This window comes from Helicoverpa zea, chromosome 1, assembly GCF_022581195.2.
Source record: "Helicoverpa zea isolate HzStark_Cry1AcR chromosome 1, ilHelZeax1.1, whole genome shotgun sequence".
Taxonomy (NCBI): domain Eukaryota; kingdom Metazoa; phylum Arthropoda; class Insecta; order Lepidoptera; family Noctuidae; genus Helicoverpa; species Helicoverpa zea.
This window is the reverse complement of record NC_061452.1, coordinates 6,899,747-6,921,701: the sequence shown is the minus strand read 5'-3', so window position 1 is coordinate 6,921,701 and position 21,955 is coordinate 6,899,747. Positions and strand designations below refer to the sequence as shown.

General features: G+C 37.2%; 3 protein-coding genes and 1 long non-coding RNA gene across 9 annotated transcripts; 3 read left to right on the top strand and 1 right to left on the bottom strand.

Annotated features, from left to right (window-relative positions):
- The first annotated feature begins 563 nt into the window (after window positions 1–563).
- On the top strand, window positions 564–2,408 carry LOC124630388. Its single transcript, XM_047164270.1, has 2 exons — window positions 564–866; window positions 1,014–2,408. Exons 1-2 carry the CDS (start codon window positions 738–740, stop codon window positions 2,169–2,171), a joined length of 1,287 nt encoding a protein of 428 aa, XP_047020226.1. The 5' UTR covers window positions 564–737; the 3' UTR covers window positions 2,172–2,408.
- A 635-nt stretch (window positions 2,409–3,043) lies between these two features.
- On the bottom strand, window positions 3,044–15,078 carry LOC124631244 (guanylate kinase). 4 transcript variants are annotated; one of them, XR_006984494.1, is made up of 6 exons: window positions 14,918–15,068; window positions 14,578–14,845; window positions 14,073–14,296; window positions 6,051–6,158; window positions 4,557–4,773; window positions 3,044–3,507 (listed from the first exon to the last, which is right to left on the bottom strand). XR_006984494.1 is itself a non-coding variant. In XM_047165517.1 (5 exons), exons 1-5 carry the CDS (start codon window positions 15,066–15,068, stop codon window positions 4,742–4,744), a joined length of 783 nt encoding a protein of 260 aa, XP_047021473.1. In that variant the 5' UTR covers window positions 15,069–15,078; the 3' UTR covers window positions 3,044–4,741. The 4 variants fall into 4 exon arrangements, 3 of the variants coding, with proteins under 3 accessions (XP_047021473.1, XP_047021495.1, XP_047021487.1); XM_047165517.1 differs by having other exon boundaries at window positions 3,044–4,773; window positions 14,918–15,078; XM_047165539.1 differs by having other exon boundaries at window positions 3,044–4,773; window positions 14,955–15,074.
- A 583-nt stretch (window positions 15,079–15,661) lies between these two features.
- Window positions 15,662–19,602, top strand: LOC124632737 (G2/mitotic-specific cyclin-B). 3 transcript variants are annotated; one of them, XM_047167710.1, is made up of 7 exons: window positions 15,662–15,874; window positions 15,953–16,155; window positions 16,387–16,528; window positions 17,073–17,489; window positions 17,668–17,790; window positions 18,091–18,311; window positions 18,424–19,602. In XM_047167710.1, exons 1-7 carry the CDS (start codon window positions 15,845–15,847, stop codon window positions 18,809–18,811), a joined length of 1,524 nt encoding a protein of 507 aa, XP_047023666.1. In that variant the 5' UTR covers window positions 15,662–15,844; the 3' UTR covers window positions 18,812–19,602. The 3 variants fall into 3 exon arrangements, with proteins under 3 accessions (XP_047023666.1, XP_047023659.1, XP_047023653.1); XM_047167703.1 differs by having other exon boundaries at window positions 15,950–16,155; XM_047167697.1 differs by having other exon boundaries at window positions 15,947–16,155.
- Window positions 19,603–20,202: 600 nt separating this feature from the next.
- On the top strand, window positions 20,203–21,699 carry LOC124635027. Its single transcript, XR_006984956.1, has 2 exons — window positions 20,203–20,419; window positions 21,182–21,699. It is a non-coding gene; the product is annotated as an uncharacterized LOC124635027 (long non-coding RNA).
- The last annotated feature ends 256 nt before the right edge of the window (window positions 21,700–21,955 follow it).

The window sequence follows — 21,955 nt, the reverse complement described above, 5'->3', positions numbered from 1 at the left end:
TCTAACACTGAAATAAATGTTCAAATCGGACCAGTTCCTGAGATTAGCGCGTTCAAACAAACAAACTCTTTAGCTTTATAATATTAGTATAGATATATATTTATCTTTACTCATATAAAAAGGAGGAAATATTTTTTTGTTTGTTTGTACTGGAATTTGTGGCGTTCGAACTCCTGAACAGTAATTCTTCAAGTATAAATACCGAGTATGTGTGGCATCTTTAGTAGTTCTTGATGGTCTTTGATTCTTTTGAAGGCTTGTTGCTTGTTGCTTCATTCTCTTTTGGTCCCCATTGCTTTTTATTTTTAAATATGGCAATTATTAAAAATCATTCGTTGAAAAATTCAATACTATTAAGAAAAAAATTCAATACTCAATATATTCAATACTATTTTACTTATACTAAATGAATACAACAATCAAATTCAAAACATTTAAATAGCCCTAAAAACATACATAATTAATTAAAATATGTTCATTTTACCCAGTTATCAAATTAATGCATATTCCCAAACACAGCCACACTGTATCATTTCGCGACGAAACAATTTTAAAAATAGAATCGTTGTGACATTTGCGGCCGTTAAATGTTTTGAGTTCGTCAACCGGATTGTTAAAAGTAAAAAAAAACTATAATTTAGATAATCCTCATAGTCGTCAACTTAAAATGATTATTCTGTTGTAACTAAACAGCATCGGGTTCTAATTACATTAACAATATTTTGATTTAAACAACAATGGGAACAAACACGAGTAAACCCAATAATGAAGCACCAACTATTGCTCCAGTGAAGAATGAATTAGACGTTGATAATAACTCAGATCCTCGATCTCCAACTCCTGAAATTACTCGGACTCCATTACAGGTGCGTACATGAAATCCTAGTTTTAATATTTCAAGAACTGACGAAATAACACTGACTGGAATTCCCTCCATTTTTTTTTGATTGTGCTAAATGTAGATCGTTTTTGTATGTATATTTTTAGTTCATACTTGCTAATTTCTTTTTCAGAATAAGGCGTCCGGTAAACATAACATTACTAAAAACGCAGATTTGAGGAAGACTTTCGAAAATGTTAACGGTGATCAAAAATTGATACACAATAATCCTATTCTCTCGGCTGTGATAAAAAACCACTTACAGTCATATGATCCACGCTCTCCTACCCAAGACTTTGAACGCACACCTATAATAATTTCGACAAAAACTGATGGAGTAGCTAATGACAAGAAACTATTAAGACTACAGAGTGAAAACTGTGCCAGTCCTGTGTTAAAGTCTGACAACGACGACAGTTGCGATAGTTGCGCTGAAGCATGCGAGAAGAGTCCAGATCTAGTTGTATCTCGCAACTTGTGCGACGGATTCTTCAATATTACTTTGGATGATACATTGAAAGAGCCTGAGGAGCCCTTGGGATCATCCACAGCTTCTTGTGAAGCTATTGAAAATAATATTTCAAAGGAAGACCAACAGAAAAAGTTTTTGGAAACCAACTTTGAGTATTTAGAAAGTGAAGGTGATAGATTTGAAGACAGCGAAGAAAATATTAATAGCATAGAAGAGACTGATGTTGTAAATGAAGATGAACATGATGGGCAAGCGTTCCAAATCCTCAATGATGATCCTCGATCTCCATCAATTGGTATTGAGAGAACACCTATTGTTGTAGCTAAACTGGAAGAAGACTCAAATGTTGAAACAATGTCAGATGACACACTAATTAAAGTCTTACAGAATACTAATGCTGAACTTCGCTTAACTGGCAACAAACCAGAATCAAATGCTGATGGTCTGCTGATTTATGAAGATGAAGCCACTAAATTGAGCGATACACCAAAGAAGTCCAAATCTGCAAGTAACAGTGGCTCTAGGACACCGCTATCTTGTATGAAAAACAAAGCAGATGTTGGTCATACCCGATCTAAATCAGCAAATACTATATATGACCCTAAGAACCAAAAGAATGTTCTTTCCAAAATTCCTAAAAGAGTATCACATATTCCAAGACTGAAGTGTTTAACAAAGCAGTCAGGCTTAATGCCTGGAGGAAGCAGTGTTTCTTTGAAAAACATTTCTAAAACTGCAGCAATAGGTGGAGATTGTGAGAATACTCCTCCCCACTCACATCGCGATCGCTGGGATAAGGACAACAGTATTGTACTTTGAAATTGTTTTGTGTAACTTATAGCAAGTATGCTGTACTAACTATATTTTTGTACCTTTGAAATTGTTTAATATGTTAATGTGAATTGAAATGTTAAGAATGAACAATTTTCTTTGACATCATGCTTTAATGTCTACAAATAAGCAATTTTTGACTGCTCAATGAAACAAACATAAATTGTATTGTTATCTTTTCCTAGCAGTAATCATTATGATATACAATAAACTTTTTTATGTAAATTTATTCTTTATTATTTTTTCACCCTATGTCATCACTCGCTTGAAACTGCAACAGGGACACATACACAGTCATACACTGAACATTTGACTCTTACCAAGAACGATAGTAGTAGGATCCTAAATCTATGTGCACAATCAGGTTGAACTCGTTTGATGGAAATTTGCAATCAGGATGCAAATATTATTAACTAGATAGTTAAGAAATCTTATTCGCATTTGATGATTGTAATTCAGTTTGACTCAACATAGTATAATTAAAAAAAAATGCCTACATTCTCTGACCTTATAATAGTAAAAGTATACATACAACATTGTATACGAAAGAATATAAATCACTGGTTATCGATAGTGTCAGTTATCCGATGGTTAATGCTATCTTCCAGATAAAGGCTGTTTATAATATTTGCCAGATATTGTTATATCTGAGGGTTCTGAAACCAAAAATCATAATTTATTGTTTTTTGGGCACCCTGTCGTGCACAGCCATTTATTCTACGTAGCCGAATATTATTTCAATTTTGGGTTGGTGGTGAGTAATCTATAATTCATTATATTAGGGATAGACAGCAACAGTAATACGAATACACTACCTACACTTTCTACTGAATGTATGCCTAAGATTAAAACCACATGAATTGATTTCAATGCTTTTATTTTCTATACATACAGACAACACTTAATGCATACAATCCGCGTAAATTTTTAATTGCAAACGCAACACCGTTTTGGAATAAATAAATAGGCAAGTTAATAAATAGTAAAAATTATGCAAATCACAATAATTTCATGTATATAGCAGTACAGCATTGCTAGTTTCTTGGAATGGTTTAAATTGAACACCAAAATGGAGAGTTTGATAGTTATATAAAAATAAGCCCCACAAAAATATAATACTTGTCAAGAATGTAACTCCTCACTGAATTCACTTTTAGTGACAAACAATTGCTGATAACTTTATATCTCTTACACATTGCCATCAAAGCAGAGGTGATACATTCTAATCGACGAGTATTTAATTAGCAAATAATACTAATACATATATTTATCAGATAAGTAAGGATATTTCAGCGCCGGTTTTCTTAGAATCCTCGAAGAACAGCTATAAGCAGAAAAGGTTACATTTATTTAAACATTACATAAATATTTGAAAAATCAACCAATCTATTATACTTATTTAGATTATCTAATGTCTATATTAGAAGCTTGAATATAGTTTAAGACCTACTCTTGTGTAACGATGTAAAATGCAAATCCCTAGTGCAAGTTTAAACTGAAACGAAATATACACAAAAAGCAATCTTCACTATCTTTATGTTCCGCCTAATACATTAATTGCATGATTATTATTAATCGTTGGAATTGTAATAGATTTGGCACGAAAAATAGCAGGTCCAGAATGATATTGTATTAATATAAAACTTACATCTAATATTTTATTTAAATAAAATCATTATATAATCTGGTAATTAAGTATTGCTAACTCATATTATTTTTTTTATAGTGAACTATTTTATGGAATGTCTTTTAAGGGACAAATGCTTCCATCATCGCAAATATGGCAAGGTATTTTTGGTGTGAGATTCATATCCCAAGTGTTTTAACAGTAAATGCATATTGTAAACATGACAGTTGGTTCTTGGTTCCATTACTTATATGTACTGACCGTAATATAATAATAACATTTGAACTACTTAATATAGGTAAACTCCACGAAATAGTAAAGCTCAGACTAGGCTGTATAGTTTCATTTAGTATGTACACAACATCTCAGTTCAGAAGATATATGATTAAGTTCTCTAAAAGTGGTAGTTACTGTAAAACAATGGTAAATTCATTCAAGATTTTTGGTTTCTGTGTTACGAAATATTGTGTAATACTAGAAAGTTAAAAGACATACAAGGTTTTGAAGCTTCCTTTTCATTAAAAGGATTATTATGCTTTTTAGTCAAAAGACAAGTCATTAATTGAAAATTGCAAAAATACATGCTGCGCATATATATTATTATAAAAGTGACTGCATTCTAACATTCAAAACATGTAGATTACATGAACAACAATCACTAAATATGTATAAGCAATTTCTAAACATTTGATATCGGTTTCTGTCCCTTCAACCATTTTATGGTTTTGACAATACTGTGTACTTACTTAAAATTTAATAGGAGGTAGTTTCTCATAGATTTGTTTTTAAAGCATATAGATGCTTGTTTATTGGGGCCATTATTAGTGTTAAACACACAACTAACACCAATTTAAAAATATCAAATACAGAGGATAACATTTATGCACATCTTTATGTATCCCATGGATATCATGCTTCATGCAAAGGTTGTTCAGTTGTCTCCGCCATTCTTGTCCTTGTCATCTGTTGGGAAGGATGTTAGTGGAGTTATTAACACACTCTAAATCAAACACACCAAAAATATTATGGTACTAACAATTGAACTGTTAAACAGTACTAAAACAACTCTTAAACATTATTGGCCTTACTACAAAAACTTTAACCACTGTTTTACACTTGTCTAAAAAAAATGTGGCTCCAAAATGAACCATATGTCAACGTCATACATAATTTGACATTTTTTTAGACAAGTCTTAAACTGACGTTAAAAAGTTTTTGTGGTAAGACGGTATGGGTCTTACTACAAAAACTTTAAACCCTGTTTTACACTTGTCTAATAAAATTTTGGCTGCAAAATGAACCATATGTCAACGTCATAATTTGACATTTTTTTAGACAAGGCATAAACTGACGTTTAAAAGTTTTTGTGGTAAGACGGTAAGTAGTGTGAAAAAAGTGTGTACAACTCAAAGACGTCTATACAAATTAGGCTGATAAATTAGTACTTTTTGGACATCCACATCAAAAGACAGCAGTAAAAATAAATTTGCATGGATGTAGCTTGAAATAAGTTATTATTTAATTTTGGTACTTAAACTGGATATGTGGAACCATCTAACCTAAAGCATCATTCTGGTGTTGAAGTTGGACCTTCTTTGATTGTTTTAGTTAAACACTCTGATAAGCTGATAAGCCTATTTTATAAACAAAGTGATATACTGATTACTTTTAAATTAAACTATGTAGTTGTGATTTCTTCACTTATCTTTTGTGTTTTATCATTGTACCTATTATTTCTTTAGTAGTGTAATTGATAAAGCACTTCATGTATCATGTTAATTATAATGAATGTATTTCTGAGTACTATAATTTTAACATTCAGTTTTTTGTGAACTGCTGTTTCCATAACTAGATTCAACCAGTGGGTCCACCCATAACCAGTGGGAACTTCTACACAAACCAGGATAATAAGTAGCTTTTCTCGATAAATGGGCTATCTATCAATGAAATAATTATTCAAATTGGACTAGTAAGAGCTGAGATTAGCTCCTTCAAGCAAACAAACTCTTCATCTTTATAATAATCATATAGATTAATTGTGTAAGGCAAAACTAAATTATTATGTTAAACTAGCAACATGTTTTTCAAATTACTTTCACAAAAACACAAACTCTATACACACACACACATACCAATCAAATAGGTATATGGACCACAACAACATGCTGACTCACACTCTTGTTTGCACAAGTTATTATTAGTATTGTTTTGCCGAGGAACAACTAACAAAAAACACATACCTCTTTCCTTTTCCTCCATGTTTTGAGATATAAACTCACGCAGCTCCGAGTATGCCTTGTCCAAATTGTCATTGAGAATGATGATGTGGAAGTTCCCTGGCTCCTGACCTGAAACCATTGCATCAGACATGTTAAATATACCAGCTGTATTTTTAACACTCACTGTAAACATCATTTCATCTATACATATAATAAAATGATAGGAAAGTCAAAACTGTACATTGAATATTTTTTGAAAAGAATACTTGGGGGGTGATCTATTATCGATTCTGAACCCAAATATATAGTTTTTAGAATTTTTGTCTGTTTGTCTGTTTGTCTGTTTGTCTGTATGTTTGGTCTCACTGAACTCTAAAAGTACTGCATAGATTTAAATCAAATTTTGCATGAATATTACCTGGGGGCCGGTTCAACATATAGGATATATATTATCACGCTATCACCTACGGGGGATGAGCAATGAACGATAATTTCTGTTAACGTTTCTGCAACAGCGGGTGCAATAATGACACATATTTGAATGTTGGACTTTGTAAGTTTATCGGCCTATTTATCAATCTTTACATAGAAAATAACGCTTTTATAAGTAACTTGAGCAAAAAACAGAATTTATAGAAATAATATCTTAAAATTATAGATTAAGAAAATCATGCAGAAACAGATGTGCCACAAAACTGGGAGTAGCTAAAATATCAATGAAAACAGACTTCACTTTGTCATAGTATGTTCTTACTTTCAAGAAAAATTATATGACGTCGTGTGTATTTCGCTACTATAAAAACACTAAAAGAAATATCAGCACATCATCAGGGACATTTTTATAATTCTCTCACCATTAAAAAGCTACGTTATCTGCGAGTAACATAGGGTCTATTTTATCCCGGTGCGGGCAGTAGTTCCCATGGGAAGCGGCACCCACGTCCCGAAGAAATTATGAACTTCTCCACATACATAAAGACTCTACATATTTTGTTCTGACATATAAGCTATACCTCTCATAAACATGGATAACTATTCATTTCATCCAATAACAAACATGCATCACATTGAAAGAGAATTGCAAGTCTAAGATTTAATTATTATTTTATAAAAAATAATATTCAAACATCCATAAAAATAAGTTCTTGGTTTTAACATATTACATTATTTTGAATTCACGTACATATAAATAGAAGGTTCTTATTAATATACTTTGTGAGTAATGAAGAATGTAGGCAAAATACGAGCGAAAACAATGTGTCACTTCCACAATTAACATCAATGGGGATGACTACCTGTCACAATACGTCAACAAGATGTCAACAGACGACATAAGAGTTATCTATCGTTAGAATACATATATGTAAATCTACTGTTCGCTTTGTGTTCATAAACTATTTTAGTACAGTTCAGTATAAAATATCAAAATGACTAGAAAGCGGTCTAATCTATCACAATCGTCAAAAGTTTCTCGAAGGAGAAGGCTTGCTCGATCCCTTGAAACCGCTGATGAGCGTGAGGCCAGGTTGGCTGCTGCCCGAGAAAGAATTGCAGAGGCTCGAAGCGGTGAATGTAGTACGGCGCGCCAGTCGCGATTAGATACCATGCGCACGCAGAATGCATTGTCACGGTCTCAGGAAAGTACGGAAGCATACGAATTGCGGCTGTTGAATGATCGGGAGCGCCACGCCGAGTCCCGCGCGTCGGAGACATACACGCAGCGAGAAACGAGGTTGAGTTCGCAGCGCACCCGTACTGATGCCGCTCGATCCTGTGAGAGTGCTGAGGCTCGAGAAGCCCGATTAGAGAGCGATCGTGAGCGTCACATTGAATCTCGCGCTTCAGAGACATACACGCAGCGTGAAACGAGGTTGAGTTCGCAGCGCACCCGTACTGATGCCGCTCGATCCTGTGAGAGTGCTGAGGCTCGAGAAGCTAGACTGGAATGTGACCGGGAACGCCACGCTGAGTCTCGCGCATCCGAGACGTATACGCAGAGAGAGGCGAGGTTAGATTCACAGCGGAGTTATGCTTCCTTTTCTCGGTCAATCGAAGATCACGAAGAGCGAGAGACCCGCTTAAGAAGAGATCGCTCTCAGCATGCACTGTCACGTTCGTTGGAGACAAATGAGCAGCGAGAAGAACGTCGTGCAGCTGCTCGGCAGCGGTACTACGAAACCCGTGGCGAAGCGTCTGCTCATCTATCCCAAGAACGAGTCAGGATTCAAGAGTTTCGGGGAACTTGGTCGGACGAACAGCGTGCCGCACAAGTCGAACAAGAGCGCCTGCGTCGTAATGTAACGCAACTCCCATCATCTGATGACGAATCCACAGATTACGATTTTGAACAACAGCCGTGGCTAAATAAAGAGGGAAGTGGATTTACGTACAATGTTGCGATAAACTACGCCGCCCATGGACATATTGGCGCCTTAGACGTAGTGTGTGCTCACTGCCAAGCCCGCAAATGGAAAGGGGAGCCTAATGGTATGTGTTGTGCATCTGGCAAGGTACGCTTGGAGTCCATGCAAGACCCGCCAGACCTGTTAAGAGTCCTACTGAATGGGGAGCATGCCAAGTCCAGCCATTTTTTGAAAAACATTCGTGCTTATAACAGCGCATTTCAAATGACTTCTTTCGGCGCAAATCAAATCGTTGAAACAGGCTTCATGCCAACATTCAAGGTACAGGGGCAGGTTTACCACCAAATTGGTTCGCTGCTACCGACTGATGTGCCAAAATTTTTACAGGTATATTTTATTAGCGATTTTGATGAACAAGCTAACATTAGAAGCAGATACATTCCCATCTTAGATTCTGGCCTTATCAGGGGGTTGCAAAGTATGTTGCATAATGTAAATCCACACATTAATAACTTCAAAGCCGCCTTGGCGTCGGTGCCTGAGAACGAGCGCAATCGCTATAAGTTCGTCATCAGCGCAGATAGAAGACCGATCGCAGCCCATCCAGGGCGGTATAATGCTCCAACGACGAATGAAGTAGCCGTTCTCTTAGTTGATCAGGAGTGTGATAAAAGAGATATCGTTTTGCGCACGCATGATGACCGGCTTCAAAGGATCAGCGAGACCCACCGCGCGTACGATTCTCTCCAGTATCCTCTCATGTTCTGTCGCGGAGAGGATGGCTACCATTTCGCCCACTATAATGTCGACCCCCAGACAGGCTCGCCAAATTACAACAAGAAAACGTCTGCCATGCAGTTCTACAGCTTTTTAATCCAACTTAGGGTAAACAATGGCTCTTATCTCCATCATTACCGTACGCTCTTCAGTCAATTTCTGGTTGATATGTATGCAAAAATTGAGACAGAGCGTTTGGTATTTATAAGGACCAACCAAAGAAAGTTGAGAGCTGAGGACTACGTCCATCTCAGGGATGCCATGCAAAATGATGCGAATGCTCAAGATGTTGGAAGGATGGTCATTCTCCCCTCCACTTTCACAGGAGGTCCGCGGTACATGCACGAAAGGACGCAAGATGCGTTCTGTTACGTGCGTAAGTTTGGTCGCCCGGACCTCTTCATCACCATCACCACAAACCCTAAATGGTCGGAAATCACATCCGAACTCTTTGCAGGACAGGCGTCGTACGACAGACATGACTTGGTCTCTCGTGTTTTCCATCTAAAGTTGAAGTGCCTCATGGATCTTCTCACTAAGTCAAAAGTGTTTGGTGCAGTCCGTTGTTTTATGTATTCAGTGGAATGGCAAAAACGCGGCTTGCCACATGCGCACCTGCTTTTGTGGCTGGAAGAGAAGATCAGGCCCAACCAGATTGACCAAGTCATAAGCGCTGAGCTCCCGGATCCTGACATCGATCCTGTTCTGCATCAGGTTGTGAAAACTCACATGGTTCATGGCCCCTGTGGCAGACTAAATCCAAATTCCCCGTGCATGAAAGATGGACGATGCACGAAAAGGTTCCCGAAAAAATTTTCCAGCGAGACAGTGACTGGTGAGGATGGGTATCCATCATACCGTCGCCGGTCACCAGCTGAGGGTGGGCATTCTACTGAGCTGAGCGTGCGTGGTCAGGCGCAGCCGGTCGATAATAGATGGATTGTTCCATACTCACCGGTACTGTCCAGGACCTTCCAGACGCACATAAACGTCGAGTCGTGCACGAGCGTCGAGTCGATTAAATACATCTGCAAATACGTCAACAAAGGGAGCGACCAGGCGACGTTTGCTTTGCAGAGCACTGATCGGGATGAAGTGACCAAGTACCAGTCTGGTCGCTACATCAGCACATCCGAGGCGGTTTGGCGAATACTGGCGTTCTCTATACATGACAGGCATCCTACTGTCATGCATTTAGATGTCCACCTAGAGAACGGCCAGCGCATATATTTTGATCCAGACAACGTGGCTGAGCGCTTAGAAAATCCGCGTCAAACCACTCTCCTGGCGTTTTTCAGGCTCTGTGAAGTAGACCTGTTTGCGAGATCCCTTACTTATGACGAGGTGCCGTCGTATTATACGTACGATAAGCAAAGGGGTGTATTTAACCGACGTCGACGTGGACGTGCTGTGGAAGGTTTTTCGGGAATCTTTAAGGACTCTGCATTGGGGAGAGTCTACACCGTGCACCCGAATAATGGCGAGTGCTATTATCTGCGGTTGTTGCTCCACACGGTCCGAGGCCCAACGTCTTTTGTTTTCCTGAGGACAGTTGATGGAGTGGAGTATCCCACATACCGCGCAGCCTGCGTAGCACGACACCTTCTTGACGGTGACCAAAATTGGGATGACACCCTCGCGGAGGCGAGCGTCAGTGATAGTCCCAGTCGCTTGCGTCATCTGTTTGCCGTGATTTTGGTGTTCTGTGGAGTCGCAAATCCGATGGCGTTATGGGATAAGTACCGCCATTGTCTGTCCGAAGATTTTCTAAGAACTTTGAGGCGTGCTACTGAAGACGAAGTCGAAGCGACTGATGTACGCGTGCTGAACAACTGTCTCAGTTCACTTCAAAACGTGGTCATTTCTATCGGCGGCAGTCCACTGGCCACATACGGTTTACCATCCCCCCAGTCACAACACCAAGACCGTGGAAATCGGGAATATACCGCCGAGACAAATTACGACCCGGGCGTAATGGCTGCCATACGAGATGACCACGTCGCTTCGTTCTCTTCAGAACAAAAACATATTTACGACACAGTCTTAGAAAGCGTTGGGCTCAACCAGGGTAAGATGTTTTTCTTGGATGCTCCTGGTGGAACAGGAAAAACCTTCGTTACTACTGGCATTCTTGCTGAGGTCAGGAGGCAAGGCAAAATTGCCATTGCTGTAGCGTCGTCGGGAATCGCTGCCACACTGCTTCCTGGTGGCAAAACAGCACATGCCATGTTCAAGATCCCCATCGATTTAGAGAGCATCGAAACGCCTGTGTGTGGTGTGTCACGGGACAGCGATAAGGGACATGTGCTCATGGATTGCTCTCTTATCGTGTGGGATGAGTGTACCATGGCTAACAGAAAGGCAGTTGAGGCCGTGGACAGAACCTTGCAGGATATCCGCAGGAATGAACACTTGATGGGTGGTGTCACAGTTCTGTTCAGTGGCGATTTCCGACAAACGCTTCCCGTGGTGACGCGAGGATCTAGGGCTGATGAGGTGAATGCTTCGTTGAAACGGTCATCGTTATGGTCGCGAGTCCAGACGTTGCACTTGACCATCAATATGAGAGCTCAGCTCGGCGGCAATGCACGTGCCCAAGAATTCTCCGACGTACTTCTAAGTCTCGGCGAAGGCACTCTACCAGAAGGGAGAGGAGGGCAGGTGGTGCTGCCAGAGTCTCTTGGTAGAGTAGTATCCAGCTTAGAAGAACTCATTCGCTGTGTGTACGGGGACATCAGTCGAATACCGCACCAACAGAATTCTTGGGTGTGCGAACGGGTCATTTTGACGCCTAAAAATGATCAAGCTGCAGTAATCAACGAAAGCATTCTCTCGGAAATTGAGGGGAATGAGGTGGTCTATACCTCTATAAATACTGTAGTAGAGCAAGATGACACCACACACTATCCTGTGGAGTTTTTGAACTCCCTTACAGCAAGTGGACTTCCAGCGCACACCATCAAGCTGAAGGTCGGCGTCCCGATTATGCTTCTTCGGAATCTATCTCCTCCGAAGTTGTGTAACGGGACCCGCCTTAAAGTCATCTCACTGCACAGAAACATCATTGAGGCAGAAATTCTGACAGGTTGTGGTGTCGGCGAGGCAGTGTTTATACCACGCATTCCCCTCATACCTCATAACTACCCGTTCCAATTCAAGCGCGTACAGTTCCCTGTGAGTGTTTGCTTCGCAATGACCATTAACAAGTCTCAGGGGCAGACACTGAAGGCTGCGGGTGTCGACCTGAGGACGAGCTGCTTCTCACACGGACAGCTGTACGTCGCTTGCTCTCGCGTCACCAGTCCTGACTCTCTCTATATTTTAGTTCCTGGAAATACAACAACAAACGTGGTGTACAGAGAAATTTTATAACTGTTTACTTTGATTTTGAGGAATTGTTTGTTTGGGCGTTTGGCTTTGGCTTTGGGTTTTATGGGCTATCTTTTGTAAATTCCTGAAGTTCAAAAAGTGCTGAATATTTGTAGTTGTGAATATTTGGTCAGTCAGTGGTCCACGAAAGAAGTCAGGAGAATGCGCTCGAAAATACTCGCATTTTGCTGGACGAGGCTTCCAGCATCGTAACTGCAGTGGTGACTGCAATTCAATACGTTGTGAATGCACCAAATGTCACAAAAGCTTATCTCGCAAGAATAAATCGTTCAAAACTTAATAACTTTCTTGCACTGTCCTTCCTTATGGGATATATCTGTTGATTATTCTCATGTCACTATTTTTCTTAAGTGATATTGTTATCAAAGTACGTAGAAACTAATTGTGTTATTACATTTTTGACAGTTAATTTTTTAACTACTATGTTCAATAGCATATTTTTGTTACCTTTTTAAGAAAATATTGTTAGTTTGATTTCATTTAATAAGTAAAAACACAGCAATTCACCTATTTTATTATTTTTCCCAAGATAGGGTGGGCATTATTCATAATGGCCCGGAAAATTGATTAACCATGCTGTTTTATCATATTGCCTAATTGAGTAGGGCATTATGAATACAGGCCGGCCATTATTAATAGTGCCCAGACTTATCAAATTTCCCGTAACATATACACATGTTTAAGGCAAATAAATGATTCTATCGTATGGGTTAGTTTCCAAAATTTATAGCGCAGGTGTATTACTCATGAATACAAAATAAAGAAATCTTTGATGTTTTATAGCGTCCACGTGGACGAAGTTGCGGGCAGCAGCTAGTTGATAATAAAACAAGTTGCGTAAGCAGTGCAAATATTATTCCTGCGAAAACATCCATGTTGTTATTATGGAAATGTTTTTGTATCTGTGTAAAGAAAAGAGGTTTATTGTAAGAGACATTCTTCTTTACATATAGTGCTTGACTTTATTGTTTTCAAGATTCTGTTTTTGCATTCTACTATCTTTCTGTGAAAACTGTTTTGGGTTTAAATATTGGTAACTTTTGTATGTTTATTGTACATTATACATACCACTGTATGTATAACTCCAGCTATTTGCTGTTCCTATGTATTAAAATTGACAATCAATGATTATGTTTTAATGTAAAATAGTTCTTTGCTTATTATGAAATAGGATTCAAGTGCTAAGGTATCATTTATTAACAAGCACTAAAATAAATCTCTTACTAAAGTACTTTTTTTAAAATTGAAGGCTATTTGAACTGCAGTTATGTTTGTTCAATGTAGGATAACAAATCCAAATTGATTTTGTATGCTTCATAAAATGCAATAATTGAATAAACCAATTTTATTATACCTAATAGTAGAAATGGCCTTCAGTTGATAATTTTATACAGTACAGAGTAAACATATTATTCATAGACAGATGTAAATAATAGGTTTAATTTCTTTTGCAGTTTTGATAAGACAAATTACTAATAAATGTTTTTTATCAGATTGAATAAAGAGTACTCACCAAACACAATTTCTTTGCGTGCTGTCTCCAGCCTCTTAGCCAAAGCATCCTCTTGTTCAGTGTTGCGAGCTCGCAGCCGCCTCTCCAACTCCTCAATGGAAGGTGGCATCACAAACACCAGCAGTGGGTTGAGATCAGTTTTCTTCACTTGTTTCACTCCCTCCATCTCAATGTCCAGCACACAGATCCTGCCCGTGCACCGCACATCATCCACAGCTTGTTTACTGAAAGTTTCAAAATAACTTTGGTTATTAGGTCACATAGAAAATGTTCATAACAGCAACTGTTCTCTGCAGTTTTATAACTAACAGGATTATGTTCTTACAGACAGACAAGCCAGTAAACAATGTATTTATAAAGAATTTAACAAGATATTGCTGTAAATGCATTTAAGAAAACAATGACTTTATGAATAAGAGCACCTCGTTTTTGGCAATATGCCAATGAGCCCAAAACAACAAGCACATGGCCAATTGAGATTCTTCAGAAAACAAAATGTACTTGCCTTGTTCCATACATGTTGCCACTGAAAGTTGCGGTCTCTATAAACTCTCCTCTCGCTATAGCGGCGCTCATGTCTTCTTTGGTGGTGAAGTGGTAGTGAACACCATTCTTTTCACCTGGACGAGGACTCCTTGTGGTGTGCGACACACTAAACCCGAATTTATCCGGGAATTCTTTGAGAAGGCGTTTCAACAAAGTACTCTTGCCTGACCCAGAAGGTCCACACAGCACCAACGGACGAGGACCTTTCTGCACCATTCTCGAGAAAACTGAGAACAAACAAATAATGTTACAAATGCCGCATGGGTTGATATTGAACGGATATTCAAATATTATCTTACATCTTAATAGAGTCGTGATTAAATAGTTAGATGTTACTGAGTAAGAGTATTGTTCTCTCAGGAAAATCGACCCGGTAATATAATTTAATATTGTATCACAAAATACGTGCTCGTAATAAACGCGAAGAACTGTCAATTGATTGATTGTCATAGAAAGGCATAGATATAATAAATACGTAAAATGAAACACTCCAAGATAATTAGGAGGAACGGAACGTTTTTTCATAGACAATCGAGAATATATAGAGCTAGGTGTGTGTACTAGAATATCCCCTGGAAAAATCATAACATGGTGTAATGAGTTAGTTTTTAAATCAACTGCCTTCTCAATCACTTGCTCCCAAATAACCAATTTGGTATAGTTCAAAGGATATTAAATGATTGACTTGATTGGAAGAGAACAAAATCACGCATTAATCATAGACAAATTGAAAACGAGAATATCAGAAAATTTACCATAGACAAGAAATAAACGAATCAGCGGATATCAGTCAACTCACTATCTTGTTATATTAATAAAAAAATTATAAGTAGGCTAAAGTTTTCAAAATAATAATTAAACGTACACAAATTATTTTTGTTTGTAAATAGAAATATTTTCTTTTATTTTTCAGTTAAAGAGCTTGCAAAAGTTAAAGAGTACTGAGGTTGACTTTCGTATTGAGCGTTTGGACCAATCATAATTATTAGAATTTAGCCAATCACAGAAAACCATAGGCAACTGATTGAATAATTGAAATATCAACCGTTATTTTGAGCGGAGTCGAGCAAAGCAAAGCAAGCGAAGCAAACGAATTTCGTTCGAACTTAGACAGTGGCGGCACAGCTGGATGAAAAGAAAAATTGCATTGGAGAAACTAAGAATTAAGGATCTGCCTGAGGCTGTTTGCTGATTTGCTTACGGGCTAAATAATAAAACAAGTCAAAATGGAGATCCATACGAGGAGACACCGAACGGTAAGAGATTGTCGTTATCGGATTCAACCGATATTTTTTGAACTTACTGATTAGTGTATTTTTTGTTCTAAGAAGCAGATCCAGGACCAGGAAAATATATATGCTATTAAAGGAAAAGCCAACGTGGCGATACCAACTAAGAAGCAAGGTTTGACTGTCCGTGGGGCTTTGGGGGACATCAACACTAATGTTCAAACGCAGCGTGAAATCGGTGGTAAAGTAGCTGTTGCTACCGCGGAGTTCGAGAAGAAAGCGACCCTAAATCGAGCTGTTGTAAAAAGGTAATTAATTTCCGATACCCACTTATTATTATTTTGTTCGTCAGCTGTTGAATCTACATGTGACTTTCCCTTGACTTTTGTATTATCTATCAAGTTCTATAAATTCTTGAAAGTTATTTTCCAATCATCGGTTAGTGGGTCGTTTATTTAGCTTCGTATTCTTCATGTGTGAATTCTTTTAATTTTTTGTCATGGAGGTAGATGAAAAAAAAAGTTTTCTTTGTTTCTCAGCAATTACAGCCATGTCCAGTCGAAGGTGGATACAGGGTTGGCTGCTAGCAAGGTGGCAGTCATTCAGCCGTCGTCGAGGCCTCCGCTGCGCCGTGAGGAGAGCACTGCAGGCCTTGCTGCAAGGGCCGCTGCTCGCAATAGGGTGAGTGACTTAGACAATGTACCATAAATGCTGATGCAACCTTATTATTATCTTTTGCACATAGTTATCTGCATTGGTAAATATTTATGCTGTTTTAAACATGAGAAGGGAACATCATCTTTTAGATAAACTTCTACCTCCAGTGTTAATATAATGACATGTTCATTGTGTTGCGAGTAATGAAAACCATTTTTAAAATTTGAAAATACTAATATAAAACAAGAAAAATATTTCTGTGATTGCATTAAAGGTTTATTCATACATCATTTAGAGTGACTTCAAATTTTTTTTTTACAGTTTTTGTTACATGTTATCATGCCAACTCACCACTTAATAAAATTACCATGATAGTCATAAAAGTTCTATATAGTATACTGTAGAATGTTTTAATATTTTTAATATCAGCTATCACCTATATTTTTTTTCATTTTTGAATATCTATATTTTTTTCAAATATTAAATTATACTTTATTCCTATATTCTACTAGTTTATTTTCACAAACCTCATCCTTAGAAATTAAATGAACTAAAAAAAATATTTTAGGCAATCCTCAAAGATGTGCAGAACAAGCCATCCGAGCTGAAGGAATCGATAAACATTTACATTCAGACTAAGAAGGTTCAAGAAACCAAGAAGACATCAAAATTACCAACATTGAAAGAAAATAAAGAAATAAGAGCAGTGCAGCCTTTCCTTAAAGTATCCACAGAATCACTTAGCAAGTTGAAGTTAGAGGAAGGTCAGGGAACCACCTCCATTATAGATAGGAAGAAATTGGCACAAGCTACATTGAAACAGGACTTAAACGTGACTCCTCAACTACCTGATGACATTGAAGATATTGACGCTGGAGACAACAACAGCCCGCTGCTTATGTCCATCTATATAAAGGATATTTATAAATATTTGACCGAGTTAGAAGAGAAGTATCCTATTGAGGTTGAACATTTGAAGCATCAGGTACTTATGCTTTTTTTTAAATTTAGTACCCTTTTTTTCTTGTAGTGTTTCAGTTTGTTGATACTGTCTTGTAAATACAAATAAAGCTAAAACACTGACTTATCTGTTGTAGTATTGAGTCATTATAGAATTGTTTGTGTTCACTTTGTTCACTTTTAATAATTATATTGCTTTGCAGAAGGAAATCACTGGCAAGATGAGGGCGACTCTTATTGACTGGCTTGTAGAGGTGCAGAGGCAGTTCTCCTTGGTGCTGGAGACATTCCACCTGACAGTTGGGATTATTGACCGATACCTACAGGTAACTATTCTACACACAACATTAGATATAATACAATAACATGAAAATATTCACATGTGTTGCAGGATTTTTGATTCATTTTAAAAGGCGTTATTGTTACTAAGTTTAAAATAGAGTTTACAAATGATCTTATTGTATTTGCATACTAATCAGGAAATATGTTGTCACACAGAGATTAAAACATGGTTTTACTTAATATTTTTGAAAGAACTATATTAGGATAGTTACATATTAATCAATTTCAATTTTTGTACAAGTCTTAATAACGACCCGCATATTTAAAAAGTAAATGTGTTGCAGGAGGTACCAACGCTTCCAAGGACTCAGCTGCAGCTTGTCGGCGTGACCGCGATGTTCATAGCCAGCAAGTACGAAGAGATATACGCGCCCGACATCGGTGACTTCGTGTATGTCACTGACAATGCCTACTCCAGAGCCGAAATGTTCCAGTGCGAGAGGGACATCATGGCGAAACTTGGCTTCTGCCTCGCTAGACCTATTCCACTCAGCTTTTTGAGAAGGTATAGTAATATTGTCTACTTTTATAAATTTTTGTTTATGTAAAGTTTCCGAATTATATATTTAGTATTATAGTTATCGTATCAAGGAGTTAATTTTGTATATTTTTTTCAGGTTTGTAAAAGCTGCTCATGGAACTTCAAAGAATCATCACTTAGCCAAATACTTCGTAGATCTATGCCTTGTTGAGTACTCGATGGCGCACTACCGGCCCTCGGAGCTGGCGGCCGCCGCCATCTGCCTCTCTCTGTACCTGCTCTCCAGCAAAAAGCTTGAGGAGGTATGGACCCCTACACTCTCGTACTACTCAGGATACTCCCTCGAACACATTGACCCAATCATTAGGAAACTGGCTAAAATAGTTGTCAATGTAGATAACTGCAAATATAAGGCAGTGTACAACAAATATTTGGACACATCTTTAGCCAGGGTATCCAGCCTGCACCAACTAAAAGGCGAAGCTATTGCTGAACTGGCTAAAATGCCATCAAATTACGACTAATACAGAACTAGTATTTTGTGTGTTTGTGTAAGCGTTTATGTAGTCATGACAATGTTTTGATAGGTGTACTGGACAAAGGACTGAGTTTTATATTAGAATTTGTTTTAGGGACCTGGTTTGTTTGCTAGTTTTAATTTAGAAATAGTTTAATTTTTAGACGTAATATTGTAACAATGAGACTAATTTAATGTTATTGACGAGGTAGTATATGTGTATTTATGTGTTTTTGCTCTATCTTCAACCTCTTAAAATCTTGTTTTTGATGTATATTTATGAATACAGCTTGCTTAGTCGCCGATATTTTGTGTTCTATGAAGAAACTGTATTTTCATTATTTATTGAGATTTATGAAATCTCCACAATTTTTATTCAGACTTATTATAAACTTGGTTGTTTATAAAACAATATAGACAAAAAATATTCAGATGATAATGAAACATGTTTTGATTTACTTTTGACATAATTCTATTATAGTAGTTAATAAAATTAGTACAGTTTTAGGATTGAATAAATTCAGCCGACGCGTGATCGCCAAATTTTAACCAGTGTAGTAACTCTGGAATAATATATTCAAATTATTCACACGTAGCAAATGTTTGACATATTTTATCGCCATGAAGACGATTGATTCACAATTTGGCTGACTTCTAATGCGATTTGTATTTGATGTTTTTACTCATAAGTTGCTATTATGTATTACGATTCATAGGATATTTTGATTGAATGTAATTTGATAATACTGTGATTAGAATATATGATGTAATTGTTGATAATAAATCGATGTTTATAAGCAATATTTTTTATTTTTGTGTCACTTGTATAAAGATACATCAAATTGTTACACTGCACTATAGATGTCGGCACTCGTATGTTACACGAGCAGATGACATGGAGATTAACTTCATGGCTTCAATTGAGATTAGAATCCAAATAATACAAACGTAACAAAAGCCCCGAAAGAAGTATCGCTGAAAATGCGCTTTCCTAATGGTTGTGTACTTACGGCTCGATTGCTAACAATTTTTTTCTCAAATTAAACGCATGTAGGTAGTTGCATTCAGATAATATTAGATTATGCATGTAGGTAGTTGCTTTCAGATAATATTAGATTATGCATGTAGGTAGTTGCATTCAGATAATATTTATTGCAATCAGAGTAATTTTATAACGGACGTGCTAATGTTGGAAACTTAGACTACTATGTGGAATTTTGACATTTTCCAACTTTCCAGACAATTTTGACGTCAAACGAACTATCTGAAGTTCTTATTTTAATTTGAAATTCTTTTGTCAGCTAATATTTAGGGATTGCAATCCGGTCCGGCGGATCCGGTAATCCGGCGGATCCGGCGTGTTTTTGGACCTACCGGATCCGGTGAGGCGGCGCCGGATCCGGTAAAGCAAGAAATCGCGAGCGCGAGCGCGACGTTGCCATATCGCTAGACGCGGAGCGACATTGCGCCGCCGCCGACGACACCGCGCCGGCACCGCACTGGCTGCCTGCACTTGTTTGTCAGTCGCCACTTGACCTTTGACATCGAAAGTATCAAACGAAAGTAATCGAAAAGTGTGTGAGTGATTGATTAGATTATTCCGTCGAGATAAACCGTAAGTTGACAAACACTTTGTTTTGTTTATTAGTGGTTATTATGGTTATATGACGATTGGCGAAAAAACTTTGAATTATGTATGTTGTAGGTATTTTAATTTTTAAAATAGGTTAGGTTAGCTAGGTTTTTAAAATAGTATTGTTTGTCATGCAATGCAACGTGTCTTTTACCTGGGGGGTATAATAATTTCATTTCAATCACTGTTTCATTCTTTCGACACGACTACAGCAAAGGAAGTGTTATGATCTTGACACTATGTAAATTAATACATATTTATGTGGATTTGAATTTAAGTATTTTCCACTCCACCGTGAAATTTCAAATACAGAACCGATTATAATACCTAACCGAAAGAGGAATAAAATTCTGATCTCAATATCATAAAGGTCACGGCGCGCTTGTGTAAACTGTGTGTTTATAGAACTTACAAATTATGTAAACAAACCTTAACCATAGGTATTAATCCAAATAATTGTCAAATTAGTGAATCATACATAATTCACTTTATTTGTTATATAAAAAATTAAATATGAATAAAGTGAACTATGTTTGATCCACTAATTTTATAAGTATCTGGAGTCTGGAGAAATATGGTCAAAATTTGTTTACATAATTTTTAAGTTCTATAAAGACAGAGTTTAGTCTTGTATTATTAACTTATTCCTTGTGCAATCAGAAATCTGAATATTTACCTACTGTTTTTTAATTTCGGAATGGAAATGTTTAGGTATCTTATTAATTTCTAGTTTTTTTTTTTCAGGTATATGATATTAGTAATTAAAAATGTCGCATTCGAAACCACAAAGACATCAGGAGCAGGATGAAAATGATGAAAGTGAAGACACTGGAAAATCTCTGTGGGACTATTTCACAAAAAGACCTAATAAAGAAAACGAAGCGCAATGCTCATTATGTTCAAAGAACCTGAAAATAAGCAAAGGTTCTTTCAAAGGTTTAAAGGTTCATTTAGATAAAATACACTGCATAAACATAAGCTCTGAAAATAGTAAATTAAAACGGTCTTATTCTAAAGTAGTTTCACAAGCGTCCACATCAAAACCTGATACGGAAACAGTTGAATTATTAAGTAATGAAGAAGACAATATATATATAAAACTATATAGATTATTAATAAGAGTTTAATAGTATTATTAGTTATTACTTAAGTACTTTCAGATACTTACATGCAGCAAGTCAGACTGATTAATTACTTTACAAATAGTACCAAAAATTACAATTAATGCCAAGAAATATAATTAAAAGTGATTTCATTTTCCATCAACGTGTTTTCATTTTCTTTTTATGTGCTATTATCAAAACTAAATGCAAGGCCCTAAGTAAGTTTAAAATCCGGCCGGATCCGGCCGGATCCGGCCGGATTGGCGTCAATCCGGTGAATTCCGGCCGGATTGAAAATTATACCGGATTGCAATCCCTACTAATATTATATATCCACTGCAAGACGATTCTTTGGAAGTTTTAAATTTAATCGATGCCCTGATTTAATAGGAAATGAGAGCAAAGATTTCCTGAG